This window comes from Mirounga angustirostris, unplaced genomic scaffold (assembly GCF_029215605.1).
Source record: "Mirounga angustirostris isolate CCGP_5_RB_7025 unplaced genomic scaffold, mMirAng1.0.hap1 SCAF_5, whole genome shotgun sequence".
NCBI classification, from domain to species: domain Eukaryota; kingdom Metazoa; phylum Chordata; class Mammalia; order Carnivora; family Phocidae; genus Mirounga; species Mirounga angustirostris.
Window position 1 is genome coordinate 118,823,387 of NW_026991713.1, and position 16,021 is coordinate 118,839,407.

The 16,021-nt window shown below is 44.7% G+C and overlaps 1 protein-coding gene across 2 annotated transcripts in view; it reads left to right on the forward strand.

Moving 5' to 3' along the window:
* PIP4K2A (phosphatidylinositol-5-phosphate 4-kinase type 2 alpha) overlaps positions 1–8,621 on the forward strand; it is a 172,623-nt gene extending 164,002 nt beyond the window's left edge. For both annotated transcript variants that reach the window (XM_064591975.1, XM_045874294.3), the window contains 3 exons: positions 1,373–1,616; positions 3,686–3,789; positions 6,332–8,621. In XM_064591975.1, coding sequence (XP_064448045.1) covers positions 1,373–1,616; positions 3,686–3,789; positions 6,332–6,412 — 429 coding nt within the window. In that variant the 3' untranslated portion in view covers positions 6,413–8,621. The remainder of the gene's footprint in view (positions 1–1,372; positions 1,617–3,685; positions 3,790–6,331) is intronic.
* The last annotated feature ends 7,400 nt before the right edge of the window (positions 8,622–16,021 follow it).

The following is a 16,021-nucleotide window of genomic DNA, read 5'->3' on the forward strand; positions in this document are numbered from 1 at the left end:
GAGGAAGAGTCAGCGTGGCCCGAGGGGATTCATGGTGGGAAGACAAGGAAATGGGAGCTAAGGAAGAGGAGAGCAGACAGGAGGAGGCCTGGGCCTGATGAGGAACTGAAGGCATCAGGGAACAGCAGGGGCAGGTCCTCTCCTTGTCTTTAAGGGAGCATGGCTTTCTCTTCAGCTCGGAGACCGGGCTGCTTCCCAACAGGCTCGGGAGGAAAAATGGCCCAGCGGGTCTCCACAAATTGATTTCATTTCATTTTCTGCCAGAACTGCAGGACCTATAATTTCATATGCTTACCCTTAGCGTAAGGAAGTCATTTCCTAAATTCTGTCCAAGTCGCCCGAGGCCCGTCAGCGGCTCCGCATCACTGAGTGGGGGTGGCACCAAGTCCTCCAAGAGTCGGGGTCATGCGTCGTCTTCTTGGGCCACAAGCCCAGGGTCAGAGCAGTCGTGGACCCTGTGCCGAGCCAGCCAGCTGGGGAGTCAGGGAGCTGTTTGGTGTTAGCCAGCAGACGGGCCACCCCATTTTGTCCTCCATAATACAAGCCACGTTTTATTTGATCGATTAGTAGAACCATGTGCTTCCGATCATGTGTCTGGGTACATCTACTAAGAAGAAAAGAAAAATGACCTGCAAAGTCAAAACGAGAACTTGGCAGGCAGGGGTAGACTAAGCCGCAGAGCGACGTCGGCCGCACGTTACAGGAGGAGGGAGAACAGGAATCCCGGGCCCGAGCTGCTGCATGGGAAGTGAGCCACCTTCAGCTTCTCCGTGCCCTCGCTTCCATTATAAGGAAACCTGAGCAGGACAGAAGGACTGTGTTATTCACCAGAGCACTGACACACGCATTTGCTGGTTGATTGGGACATTTGGGCTTTTACTTCTTCGTGATGGACAGCATAATAATCTCCTCTCAGCCCAGTGTGCTGAATTTCAAAGTGCTTTCACAAGAGACTCTGCTGGAAGCTACTTGGGAGGTCCCTGGTTTTTCCCATCAGCCAGTCTTAATTGTCGGGAGAACAGCTCTCTTCCCTCCTTCTTGCCAGTCATGCTCTCTGCTCTTTGGTGTAACCCAACCTCCATGTGATAAATGCATGCCTCTCAGCATCCAGCTTTGCGTTTCAGGGAAAATAATACTAGCGCTGAGCCAGCCCCAAGTGTGGGGCTACATTTTTGGCCAGAGGAGCTGCCTGGGACTGTGAGAGCATCATAATGGAGGCTCCTGGCTGGCCGCCTCTTAGGGAGACCCTCTCCTCATTTCTGCTGCCCCTTCCCTCACAGCGTTCCCCCACAGGCGTTTTCCTGAGTTCGTTTCCTTCAAATATGGGGTTTTGTTTAAGGCCATGACTGACCCTGTTGCCTCCCACCCTCAGTTTCTTGCCCAGTTAAAGCTCATGGACTACAGCCTCCTGGTGGGAATCCATGATGTGGAAAGAGCCGAACAGGAAGAGGTGGAGTGTGAAGAGAATGACGGGGAAGAGGATGGGGAAAGCGATGGTACCCACCCTGTCGGGACCCCTCCGGACAGTCCTGGAAATACACTGAACAGCTCACCGCCCTTGGCTCCAGGGGAGTTTGATCCAAACATTGATGTTTATGGAATTAAATGCCATGAAAGTAAGCTATTATCAACCTTTTTTATCTACGAAATGGTTTGATTTTTGCCTTGTTTCCTACCAGTAACTGTAATCCCAGTTAAAAGTATGCTGCCCTCCAAGACTTATTCTCCAGAGTCCCAGTAATTGATTCAGGGACAAGAGCATGTTAAGAGGAACTGTAATCTCTGGTTTTGAAACATAATGTGATAAGGTCCTTGAGTTTTTTGATGTTGAGGAATAGTGAGCCACAAACTATTTTATGTATACAACACACGTGCACACACATGTAAAGGTAGCTAACATATAGAAGAAATGTTTGTAAATGTTTTTTTCTTAGCTATCTCTTCTGTGGCTCTAAAGGGTCAGGAATCTCTCCAGCACTAGGTACATATGCGGTCCCCTCTGAACCTCGCTCGGATACCCTGAAGGGCACACTCACTACCAGCCCTTTCCTGTTTAGGAGCGCTCAAGCTGGCCCAGGATGTGGGATGACAATGTCTGATTTGCTGTCGTGTCTGTCCTCTGCTGAGTCACCCCCCCACTCCACCCCCATTAAAGGGTCTGTGGATCTCTTATCTAGAGTGAGCGTAATCTTAATCCTCAAAATCTGTATGACTGAGTATTTGAAGGAGTATTACCGTCTACCTTAGCTACTTACACATGAGAAAACCAAAATAATTTAGAGAGATGATAAATGCTGGCCTCTTATTTTTTGAGTAATAAAAATGATGATTCATCATTATTTAAAAAAAAAATCTCATGAGGCATATCAGCCAAATGAGTTTGTGTTTATTTTGCTCACCAAAATTTTCAACACAGAAAATCAGATGTAGTCAAATGTACTTTTCTTATTGTTTACAATTAAGACAGCATTATATTTGTGGAAATATGCAGACCGATCTTACAGATGATATGTGCCTTTATCCAGTTCTGATGCTAGACTCAGTGAGAATCATGAACAGGCGTGCCTCTAAGTGGGTTCTAGAGCACCACAATAAGGCGAGTCACATGACTTTGCTGATTTCCCAGTGCATATAAAAGTTACGTCTACGCTATACTGCAGTCTGTCACGTGTGCATTAGCACTGTGTCTGTAAAAAAACAACATACATAGCTTGTTTTTTATAAAATACTTTATTGCTGAAATATACTAACCATCATCTGAGCTTTCAGTGAGTTGTAATCACTGATCACAGATCACCATAAAAATATAATAATGACGAAGTTTAAAATATTGCTAGGATTACCAGAATGTGAGGTGAGCAAGTGCTTTTGGAAAAATGGTGCTGACAGACTCGCTGGACGCAGGGCTGTGGGTAAAGGAGGCAGCGTCTGCGAAGCAGTAAGACTGTGATGGTAGAAGAGGATTAAGGAGCAAAATTACCTCTACTGGTTGCATTTTAAAAATAGCACTTTTCTTTACACCAAGGCAATACATAATGATTAAGGAAAATGCAGATTAACAAAAAAATGAAAACAGTCTTGCCCTTGGACCTCTACTGGTAATATTCTGGGGTTATACTTCTTTTACTTTTTAAATTGAGAAGAGAATTGGGGACAGAGTTAAGCTATTTAACAGGGATATGCAGGAGTTACATGGACTTTTTTTTTTTCCAAATTACTATTTTATTTTTTTTATCACTTTTTTTTTTTTTTGTATTTGAGGAGAGCTGACTCACCACGTTACGTTAGTTCCAGGTCCACCACAGGGATGGGACAAGCCCATCCGTGATGCGGTGCTCACCGCAGCGCGGCTACCGTCTGTCACCACACGACACCGTTACCGGCTCACTGCTTGTATTCCTTTTGCTGTGCCTTTGTCCTCACTCCCCCCGACCTCTTCCTTCTGTGACTGGAAGCCTGTGGCCCCCAGCCCCCTCCCCCATTTTGCCTCTCTCTCCACCCCACAAAACACAGAGGAGGGAGTAAAAACTAGTGGTTGTTTTTAGAACGAACGTGTTTTGCACCACAGTGTACCCCGCCTCCGTTGTCAGAGCGCGCGGTCCCCGTCCCGAATCCCTGACCCTCCAGCGGGGCTCTTCCCAGCCGCATCACTGGTCCCACAATCATTGCTCTCGTCCCCTTACAGACTCGCCCAGGAAAGAGGTGTACTTTATGGCAATTATTGACATTTTGACTCATTATGATGCAAAAAAGAAAGCTGCCCACGCCGCAAAAACTGTTAAGCATGGCGTAAGTATCTCCACTTTGTTTCCTTCTCTGCTCCGGGGCCCTTGCTGCGGTCTGTGGCGCGGTCACGGGCTCTGGCTGTTCCCTTGCCACCAAGCTGGCCGGAGCCCCTCGGTGGTTCTTGTTCTCTGGGGGGGGTCATGTTCAGTCATGGTCAGAGTGCGAGATTAGAGGCGGCAAGTGCCAACAGCTCACGCTTGGGGCAAGTCACTTAAACTCAGCGGCTAGCCTTTTTACGTGCTGGGGATATTCACAGACACGTGCATCTCTAGAATACTGTACAAATTCGGTTTTGTTGGGCAAATGCTTCAAAGATAAAAGTGAAGACAGCTATTCATGTTTTCACATGCATCCTCAAAACTGACCCGTCAGACCTGAAGCACTATTCTGTGCCTCAGACGCTTCCCGAACATGCAGTATTATCTTTCTTTTTGTACAGTGAACTGTATTTTTTCTACTACGGAAATCTTTTGGGTGCCAGATCCAAGTTTAATAACATGAATTCTTCACTGTTATTGTGCTTGCTCTAAATTATCACCATTCTACACATATGGTGACCTGTTGAATTCCCCATGACAAGCCTATGGCGGACACTAGTGTAGCCCTGCTTATCAGCTGAAGAAACTGAGGAAGAAAGCCTAAGCTTGTCAGGGCCACGGCACTAGAAAGTGGTAGAAATGGGACTGCTCCCAGAACCTAGCCCAGCCCCCTGCTCTATGCTAGTCCCATCCCCCTGCCCTACCAGCAAATCGCACCTGCCTGGTTGAACTTCACAAGTAAATACTCATTATGCTCGTATTGCAGAGATTCGTTTTGGCTTTCCAGGCATTGTTAAAAAAGCCAGAGACCCCATCCCATAGAGATGACCTTGTGCCTTGGCTTGTTCACACGGGAAGGAGAGGCGCCTCCCCAGTAGTGTGTACAGCCAACTGAGGAACACCAGAACATCAGCCTCGATTAAAGGCTCTTTTCTGTATTTTAAAATCAAACAGGCTGTCCTCCCAGCAAGGGAACCAGCCTAAAGCCATACTCTATTTGCCAAAGAAACATTTTAGTTACATCATCAGCAACTATTTATGGCTTCCCACTGTGTGCAAAGCAGGGCCCGAGCCCTCACCCAGCTCACTGCCAGTGCCCAAAACCCCGGGTCGGTTGGAAAGGAGGGTCCCCGGCGGCTGGCATCGCCACCTTCAGAGTAGTGTTTGTGAACTACGCGTGTGCCCGAGGCACCATCCCCCTTCCCGGATTCTGAGTCCAGTCCACGAGGGTGGGGGAGGTCTCGAAAAGGCTCTGTGGTAATTCCGATGCTCACCTCTGATCGAGAACCACGGGTATACTGCAGAGACGGAACTGTAATCCCTATTTTAGCTTTCCCAGTTGTATAACCTTGAGAAAACGCTTTGGAGCTTAAGGACCCCAACAACAAAGGAGTCCTAACCCCTTGCTGACGGGGTTTAGTGGAGGACACCCGGGGTGAGCAGGTGCCATGTGTCTGTGCCCACCCCTCCTCACACGCGCCGCTGTATCACACACCATGTGGAACTGGAAATCGACCGGACCAAGCATGGCTCCATCTTAGTCTCCACTATGCGACCCCAACTCAGTTTCACGAGACACCACATGGCCTAAGACTGCACAGTTTGCAGGAGCAAGAAATTACTCTTGGCAAAGGAATGCTCTGGGCACTCTTCTCTGCCTTCAAGGCCTGGGCTCCTCCATGGAGATCCCCGTGGCCCGGGCCAGGCTAGGAAATTACAGGTTCCCCGGGGAGTATGGGTGTCCAAAAAGAGCACGTGGTGACTTCATAAAGCTGGTCTTGCCCTCTGCAGCTCATGAAACTGGCTTGTAACCACAGACGTTGAGTCTGGTCGCCAGCACTGCCTCCCATAAGGGGCGATCCCCCGCCAAGCCTGCGTGAGGGGCCCCTGCTTCCTTGCCCCACACAGGTCTCTGTGAAGGGGAACACTGGCACCCCTGTGCCCAGCGCTGAGGGAAGCCCGCCCCGGCCCCTCGGGGGGAGGCGCCGTCAGCAGCCTGATGTCTCGCCCGGCTGTGGGTCCAGCTGACACGGATCCCACTGCTGTGGCTGTCACCCCTCTTTTGAGCGTGCCGCCACTTACCTGGGTCCTGAAAAAGAAACCCGATCCTATGTCCCTGTTGTTTCCCTTTAGCCAGATGTTGCTGTTGGTGTCATTCTCAAGGGATCTCCAACCTGCTCTCCTGAAAAACAGCAAGATTGTTACGTAGGCCACACAGACCCCACCATGTGACAGGAACATCCCCAACATGGCTAGTTCGATTTTTTTTGTAAGTTGCCACAGTCACAATGTGGTAACAGCATCTGTTGTTACTCTGACTCTTAGCCTCACTTTCACAGATTCCTAAGAACGTTGATTATTCAGACACCATATCCAAGATATTCTATGTTTTAAGAACAGAGGCTGAGATTGGAAAAATATTAGCTTTGTATTTAGCTGCAATTGGAAATTGCTATAGAGACTAAGTAGTAATTATATGGATATTCTTCTCCTTTACAACTGCCTAGGCTGGTGCAGAGATCTCGACCGTGAACCCAGAACAGTATTCAAAGCGCTTTTTGGACTTTATTGGCCACATCTTGACGTAACCTCCCACATGGCCTTGGACGGACATGAGCACGGGAAGGAAAGAGGTGGCTTCGGTGTAGGAAAAATGAAAACCAAACTCAGTGAAGCACACCTCCTCGTTTACATCTTCAGGCCAAGATGACTGATTTGGAGGCTACTCGCTTTAACAGCTACCTGATATTTCCCAGCATCGTTCTAGCTATTTCTGACACGTGTGCGTGCGTGCGTGTGTGTGTGCCTGTGCGCGCGTGTATGCGTGTATCTTAAAAAAAAATAATTAATTAATTAATTAATGCAAACCGGTCAGCTTCAGTCAGAGTGCATTTGGGCAACAACCCTCTGATTCCAGCTGTGGATGGATGGATGGATGGATGGATGAGCACATGTGGGGGGAGGGGGCGAAGGAAATGCATGTCAGACCAACCATGTTGGCATCACGCGATAAACTGTGGATCAGTTTATTTTTTGGAGTTGAAAGATGTGACAGTATTCATAATAATAATGAAGATAATAATAATGATGATAATAATGATGGTGATTAAAAGAAAAAAACTTACTGCGAATGTTACATTTCTACCACGCACGCGGACACTCCTTAATAGTTGCCCCCCAAGCCCCTGGCGCTGGGCGGGGGGTCGCTGGCATCTCCAGCACGCCCTGGCTCAGGGTTCTGCCTCCACAGTGTCGGGGCTCCCGGCATCCAGGGACAAAGGCCCCTCCTCTAGCAAGAAGCTGATGCCCTTAGTGACTCTTGTCTGTACATTTTCACCTCAGTAAGTATGTCCAGGAAAACTGCTTACTTCTCTTTTCTTGCCTGGAGCTTCTTCACTGTTACACTCTTATGTTGCAATATAGGAATTAATGCTACAAAATAAAAATAAAGCTTACCTGCAAAGTGCATAGTTTTGGGCAATGGTATCTACATCTCCTACAGTGGGAAGGTGAGCAGAGCATTAGAACTCTGAATTCTGTTAACGAAGGCAAATCTGAATTCTAAGATGTTTATGTTTCACCATTGGTTAAACAGTGGTATTTTGTTATCAATTATCCCTTTAACTGAAACCCTCAATTTTACTGTTTACATTATTAGGAAAACAGGGATATTTTTGAATCTAAAAATTTAATGTACAGCATGTGATTTTTTGAAGTTTACATGTAAAGTCATTTTACAGTGTAGGTGGAATAATGTTTGTCATATTTTGAAATGTATCCTGCAGTCATGTTTTTGGGTGAATGTTTTATTCAAGTACATGGTAGGCAGTCTTATACAATAAAAGGAAAAGGGTTGTTTTGTTTCCTCCAGATGTACATTTATCAACCTGATGATTTTTTTCTAAATGTTTAACCCAAATCTGGTTATGTAAGTTCATTGCCCTAAACTGTGCTGTGTTTTAATCAATTTATAAATTTCCAACATCGATCATGTATTTACCAACTTTCTGGCATTTTCTGAAAGGCATCAAGCTAAAATATTAGACTTGCTTAGAGTAGGTTGTCAACTTATACACTGTGCTAAAGCTGTGCCTTTGAAATTCTTTGTTTAAAACATGAGATGATTTTTGTAGGCAGTTTCAGAAAAGAAAAAAAAAAATCCACCTTTCAGTGATTAGTTATAACTCCGCAAACCGCCCCTGCCATACTGCCTCTTCCAGGAACTTTACTTCAGGGCTTATCAAGACTGCGACTGTGCCCACTGGGTGTGGGTTTACTTCGGAGAACACGGTGATAGCAAATCAGGATCTCTGGAAGCCAGCAGCAACGCCATTCTATGACTAGTTACTGACTTCACCCAGGTTTGTTAGCCACGGTGGATAATGCTATCGCCACTGGGCCATGGTCATCCAAATCTGTATTTCATGCATTCAAATTAGTTGAGACTGTGATCTGGGCCCCCACTCCCCCACCATTCATCCTGGCATCGAGTCCCTTTCAGTGTTCTGAAGTTCTACGGTGGTTTCTTTGACCCAAGACTACAAAAGTGAGACCCTGAAGTAAAGATAAGGTACACATACATTATTTGAGTAACTATTTCCTTTGTGGCCAGTCTGTGTATGCTTTTAGAAGTTTACAAAATGCTTTATTTTTTGTCTGTAACAGTCTCTGTCGTTCATTTCTGTCGATAAACTATTTGGACAGAGTGAGGAAGTTTGCCTTGTATCTCCTAGTGCTAACAATACACTCCAGTCATGAGCCAGGCTTTACAAAATAAAGCACTTTGATGACTCACAAGGTGGATCCTTTGTTCCTCTCTCTCGATTGTGTTTCTCTCTATTGCAAATAAATTTTAAGTACTCGGTACTAAGACTACCTTTAGCTGATCCTGGAAGAAGTAAAAGTGAAATTGAATCAAATCTCTCTAGAGCTTTGCCTTCAACCTGTGAACTATTTTATTAGTAAATAATAGAAACTTCCCCACCAAAATGGACTTACTGCAAGATGGACAGGCAGAGAAAAGAAATCTCTTTAGTGAATACCTCTATAAAGCATACTGTTTTATTTGTAATTTTTACCAACCACAGTTCTGTGTCAGCATTTTTCAAAACTTTCTTGGGCTGCCCCTGGTGGACGGAAGGCTGTCTGACAGCATCCCACTGTCGCTGGCGCCAGGTGAGCAAACACAGTCCGTTGGGCTAAAGCACTTGTTTGGAAAATGCCTATTTGTTCTAATGCAATTGATCTATGAGGGAATGATTTGAGCATAACGTGCCTTTCCCATTTACTTGTGTGCACTTCGGTCCACCAGGAACATGAGATGAACACAGGAAATCACACGCCCCCCCTCCAACATCACCAGCTCCCCCGGTGCCTCCCCTTGTGCGCAGTTACACTGGTCCGACTTGGGGTCCCTCCCGCCTCTGCTTTACAGCAGTCCAGAGATGCAGCCCTTCCGAGACTCTCTCCCACAAGTACCCTGCAGGTCCTTTTCAAGATAACCTGCCACATTTATTGGGGTATTTATATGTTTCCTGACCATTTAGCAATGCTGAAAACTGTACTACTGTTTTTATTACGTTCTTTTTTTTTTAACTGTATCAGTGATGAAGTTTTGGGGTGTTGTGCCCCTGCACCCCAGTATTCCCATGAGCCCTGTGGGGTTTATTGTGCATAGAGCAATGATTTAATCTCCTGGACTGAATTCACCTTGGTCCCAGAAAACTGGTTACTGCTAATTCATAGAAGGACAAAAGCTGATAGGAAGCATTAATCCTTGATGCAGCGCTTTTGGAAATAAGCGATTAAGGGTTAAATGCAAAGGGACTAAGAACTGTGGATAATTAAGTGGTAATGTATATGATGTATACATGTATATTATGAAGCGGCGTAGTGAAGAGAAGGCAAGGCCAAGAGGTGGAAGATGGAATTAAACCCGGGAGTTCTTAACATCAGTGGACTCGGCAAGCCCCCAGCCACCACTGTACATGGAATGTTTAATTAGCACAAAATCAGCTGTCATGGTCTCTACTGCACAGAAAAGCCTTCTTCCAGTTTGCAAAATAACACCCCCCGTCTCTTCCTCCCTCCCCATCTTCTTAAACAGCACTTGATTCAGCTCCAGCCACATTATCTGGAGCTGCTATGTTAAAAATACAAAAGTCTCTCTCCCTAAAGGGCAGAAACTTGCTGGGCCTTGTGGATCCCCACGCACAGGAGTGACATGCGCGCAGTCCGCCTACTCACATGCCGACCGAACTGCTGTCTTTAAACAGTTGGCCTATCAAAGAGGCACTCCTGGTAAAGTGGCCCCGAAGACCAGGGAAGTGTCTCTGGGAGAGCAGAGTTGATAAGTTACTTAGAGCAATTACCGAAAGTTCCTTCATAAAAGGCAGCCCTAAAGAGTACAGTTGGGTACCTTTTCATCTAAGCCGAATGCCCTTCAGAAGTTTGTTTTAGTCCTGTTTTTGCGATTCGGTGAAAATCCTGCCAAAGGGCAGTTAAATGCCAGAGTCTGTAATTTTCTCTCACTCTTAAACACTTGTGTTTAGTTTAACTTCTTAAGAGAAGGGACAAGAGGTTAGGATTTCTCAGAATCCAGTGTGACAGATGTGTGTTACAGAATCCCACACCTCGTGCTGGAAGAGGTGTCAGAGATAAGGAAAGCCTGGCCCGCAGAAGCTCAGTGACTCTCCCGAGGTCACAGGACAGTTCACAGCAAAGCCCGGGCTGGCCCTCTGCCGCAGCTCGAGACTGAGAGTTGAAGGCTTGAATGATGGACCTCGTGCCCTCTGGCGACTCCAAGACCTCACCACCACCCTTCCTGGGTGAGCACTCCTCTTTCCCTAATCCCTTCTGCTGTGTTTTGAGAGCCCTCCCTGGCCTGCAGTCGCCTGCATTTCATGACAAATGTTCTACACAGTTCATTTTATGAGAGTTAATCTATATTATTCCACTTCTATCATTTTCTCTTAGTCCAACAGCTTTTTATTACTGTCACTTGACAATTTAAATCAAGGGGTCTCACTTCTGATGAATGGCCAGTTTGGAAAATACGGTCTTAAGTGGCTAATCCCTCCCACTAAATGAATCACTGATTTTAAATACTTTTTGCAATATGCTTCTTTCTGTCTCTCTCTCCTTTCTCTCTCTCTCTTCCTGCCTCCCTTTTCTATACTTAAAATATACAAACAAGGTAGCTTCTTACTGATTAGAGCAGTGAACCACAGCCTGAGCGCCAAATCCAGTCCACCACATGATTTTTGTAGTTTTACTGAAACAGCTACATCCATTCGCATATTTCCTATTGCTGCTTTCAAGCCACAGTGGCAGATTGAGTTGTGACTGAGACCTGACACCCATAAAAGCTTAAAACATTTACTATAGACCTTTGCAGAGAAAGTCTGCCGACCCCTGAAACAGAGCCTCATTTTAGTACCACAGAGTAGTTTCTGCAAAACCACGGACTTCAGCTACAATTGCTATATTATCCACAGAGATCTTCCTCCTCCCACCTGGAGTTCTTGGGATTTTTTTCATTCTTTTACTAAAGTTGTTGCAACTTCATGGCTGCCCTCAGTTTTTATTGAAGTTATTAATGCCATTTGAGTTTGTTTGAGTAAATTGCTATGGTCACCTTAAAGTATGATCGCAGTCACCAGTGGAACTGACTATCTGAGAAATCCACTTACAAAAGGGGCATAACTTTAAGTCATTCAATCACTTTGTTAAAGTCCTATAAAAACAGATGACTGAGTTCTTCAACATGTGACATTTTCTTAACAAATTTAAGATATTCATATACACTTTAAAAAACCTTTTTTTGGTCACAGATAGTATTAGTTAAGGAGTCTGCGGCCACAAATATGTGCTACTTTTACCTAGTTTTACCAAAGATGATAGTACTAAAATATAAGAATTTGGTCAGACTGTTTACCTAAAATTTTCTTCCCCCTCAGGCTTCCTGGTAGTCTGGGGATGAGTAGCTTATTAGCCTGTGGATTTGGTGCCTTAGATGGCCTCAGATATTTTCCCCCAAAGTTCCAGAAGGGAGCTTCTTCCTGCTTTGGTTGTACTTACACATCTCCAAACCAAAGTTTGACCAGGCAAAATGAGGGAATTTTCCATTTAAATTCTGAGAACTCATCCTTCCACCCCACTCCACTCCCACTTTTTGTCCAGATTGTAAAGTTGATTTCTGAAAATTAGCAGGTCTTTCTAAGTTTCCAAAAATAAGTAAATAATCACAGAATGAATAGACCGTGTTATTGCAATGAATGCAGATGCACTGCAGGGCGTGCAAAGCAGAGAATCTTCACATTGTCAAGCACAAGGCTCCCCAAACCAAACACTGAATGTTTAACTATGAAGCCATACATTTTTTTCTTTTAATATCGTCCTACATGGGCTTAGGAATTTAGCTTTTAATTAAACAAAGTGTCATAGGGCATTGCCTCTTTTTACCAAAAATAAGCATCAGCAAAAATGCCAAAATATACAAATGAACTGTATGTATTGATCACAGCTCTAGGGAACCGGATAGACTAAGGGACATTTGGGATTTGCTGACTGGACACACATCCACTGTTCCCATGTGGGGTGGGGGTAGGATACATGTGCCATGGATGTATAGATGCTCTTGGCTTTTGGTCCTCTAAATGCTGTTGTATAAAAAGGTTCTTAAGTCATCAGTGTGATGAGATTTAATTTTGACTAATTAAAATTTGTCACAAAAAAAAAAAACTATTGACTCAGGGGTCTGTGTTGTGCTAAAGCGTTTTCCTTCACATTCTCTCACTTAAATGTCATACACATGGTTTTATTTTTAAATAAAAAATTTTATTTATTTTTATCCTCCTTTCACAGTGAGAAGACTGAGGCTCAGACAGGTTGGTAAACCCTCTGAGGCAGTAAGTCACAGGGCCAGCTCTTGAGCCAGGCCGTCTTAGTGTTCCTTGTACTGAATCAAGTGTTCTTTGCACTGTATCACATCACGAAGTTTCCCAAAATATTAAATGCCCTCAATTTCCTTCCATTTAATGCATGTGGAGTCAAACTGTCAACTAAAACTTTGTACTGCATCTGATTTGGACAGTCACGGTTGGCTTGGTTTCCCCCAGAGACCCCATGAAAATATTTGATCAAATACTAGTCCAGGTGTCGCTGGGAAGGTATTTTGTAGATGCGATTCACGCCTATGACCAATTTACGTTAACGAAGAAAGATTAGTGTAGATGATCTGGGTGGGCCTGATTCAATAAGGCCTTAAGAGCCGAACTGGGGTTTTTCAGAAGAAGAAGAAATTCTACAAGTGGACAGTAGCTCAGCTCATGCCTGAGAATTCCAGCCCACCCTTCCCAACCAACAGCCTGCCCTCTGGTTTTTCAACTTAACCTAATAAGCCCTCACAATCATATAAACCAATGCCTTGCAATAAATCACTTAATAATTAACAGCTTTGACTGGTTGTGTTTTTCTGGCAGAACCCTGACTCATACTGATCTTCCAGAGCTTTTCCAATAAGGGGAAAGGGAATGGTGGAATAAAACCCTCTGAAAATCCACTTCTCCATGAAAGTAATCAGAACACTTGCAAAAATTGTCATCATCAACTTTTTCAGAACTCTGGATATTAGCCAAAAACCTGCAGCAATCTGAGGAGCTTTTATTCAAGAAAACAACTGGATCTTGGGAAGAAGTGAGCTTTTCATGTTTTATCTTTTACCTTATTCCCAGATACACAAAAACCGAAAATTTGTCACTAGCAGATCCTCCCTATATAAACACTGAATGAAGTCCTTCAAGCTGAAATGAACATGATGTCAGCAAGATAGTGGAGTAAAGCCCTGGCCCCTCCTTTCCCCGACAAACACACCAATTCAGCAACAATTCAGAGACAGTCTCTTTCTGAGAAATCCAGAAACCAAAAGGCTCTTGCACCCGAGAGAACACAAAACCAGACTCACTGAGGTCAGTAAGCAGATCCAGGACAGCCTCTCACGGGAGCCCCTGCACCTGGCAGAGCACCCCATGATCAGGAAGAGCCCTCCTACCTCCCTGCTTAACCCAGGGGAAGGCAGAGGTTGGTTTATACATCCAGCACCCCAACTTTTCCAAGAGGTCTCCCCAGAAGACTAGCTTTTATCTTGCCAGTCTTGGAGCTGCGACAGGCCTGGCACAGTTAGCCGCCTGGGGAAAAACGGACACAGCAGCGTGGGCCGGTCGATGCCATAGATCCTCCCCCTGCCTGGTACAGAGCGAGTGGATGAAAAATCCCTGTCAGTTGTCAGCTGCCTCTAGGGAGGAAAAGAGTTGATTTTTATGCCCACCACCCCAATTTCTCCAGGGCTGCCCAAAGAGCTAGCAACGGTCAGTTCTGAATCTCTTGACTAGTCAGCACAGTCTGGTTGCCTTGCGAAGAACAGAGATGGTGGATTGAACTGATAGACGCCATAGCCCCCCATGCCCCTGCTCAGCACAGAGGAGGAGACAAAAATGACAGCCGCCTGCTTCTCCCTGAGGAGGGAAAGAGTTGGTAGAGGTCCCCACAATCTCTAACTGGACTGAATGACAAGGGTCTTCTGTATAAAGCCAGTCCACGAAGCAGGAGAGGTGCCTGCTTTTCCTAATGCATGGATACCAACAGAGTCAAGGATGATGAACAATCAGGAAAAGATGTGCCAAACAAAGGAACAAGACTTATATCCAGAATTCAAAGAACTTATACAACTCGACAAAAGAGACAAATTTTTTTTTTAATATTTTATTTATTTATTTGACAGACATAGTGAGAGAAGGAACACAAGCAGGGGGGAGCAGGGGAGGGAGAAGCAGGCTTCCCGCCGAGCAGGGAGCCTGATGTGGGCGGGGCTCGATTCCAGGACAGCGGGATCATGACCTGAGCCAAAGGCAGATGCTTAAGGACTGAGCCACCCAGGCGCCCCCACAAAGAGACAAATTTTAAAATGAAAGAATTTGAACAGATGTCTCTCCAAAGAAGACATACCAATAGTTAATAAGTACATGGAAAGATGCTCAGCATTAGTTATTAGGGAAATGCAAATGAAAGCCATAAATCACTTCACGTCCACTAGAATAGAAAGAATCAAAAAGACAGACAATAGCGAGTATCGGTGAAGATGTGAAAGAACTGGAACCCTCAGAATGCTGGTGGAAATGTTTCACATTTCACAAAGTACGACCACTTTGGAAAGCAGTCTGGCAGTATCTCAACTGGTTAAACATAGGTTACCATAGGACTCAGGAATAAGACTCATAGGTATATACCCAAGAGAAGGGCTGCATTTCTTCTGGAAGCCCGAGGGGAGAATCCATTCTCTTGCCTTTTCCAGCACCTAGAGTCTGCCTATATTATGGGCTTGTGACACCTTCTTTCATCACCAAAGCCAGCAGTGTAGAATCTTCAAATTTCTCTCTCCAACTCTGCTTCTCTCATCACATCTCCTTTTTGATCAAATTAGCTAGTGGTCTATTTGTACGTGTTTTCCAAAGCACCAGAATTTTGATTAATGGATTTCATCTATTTTTTTGTTTTCAATCCCATTAATTTCTGCATTTACCTTCATTATCTTTGTGTGCTTTCTTTTGGTTTTATTGTTCTTTTTTCTAGATTTTTGAATGGGGACCTAATTCGTTTATTTTCAGTTTTTAATTTTAATTGATACAGGTGTTCAGGGCTATGAGCTTTTAAATGATCACTGCTTCTTATATAGAGACATTTTAAATATGCAACTATATAAAAGTTTTATGTATATATTCTTGATTTATAGCCTTTTCATTATCATTTTTCAGATTCTGTAATTTTTGTGTATATTTCCCTCCTAGCCCAAGAGTTTAAAAGAAATTTTTAAAAAATTTCCAGGTGCAAGTGCTTTTTTGTTTTTAGTTTTGTTTTTAATTTCTAACTTATATTGCGTTTGGAAACTTTTAGTAATATTTCACTTTCATGAAACCTGTCAATGGTTTCCTTGTGCCCTAATATATGACCCGTTTTCCGGAATGCTCACATGTCTTTAAAAGAAGGTATAGGGACACCTGGGTGGCTCAGTCGTTAAGCGTCTGCCTTCGGCTCAGGTCACGATCACAGGGTCCTGGGATCGAGCCCCGCATCGGGCTCCCTGCTCGGCGGGAAGCCTGCTTCTGCCTCTCCCACTCCCCCTGCTTGTGTTCCCTCTCTCG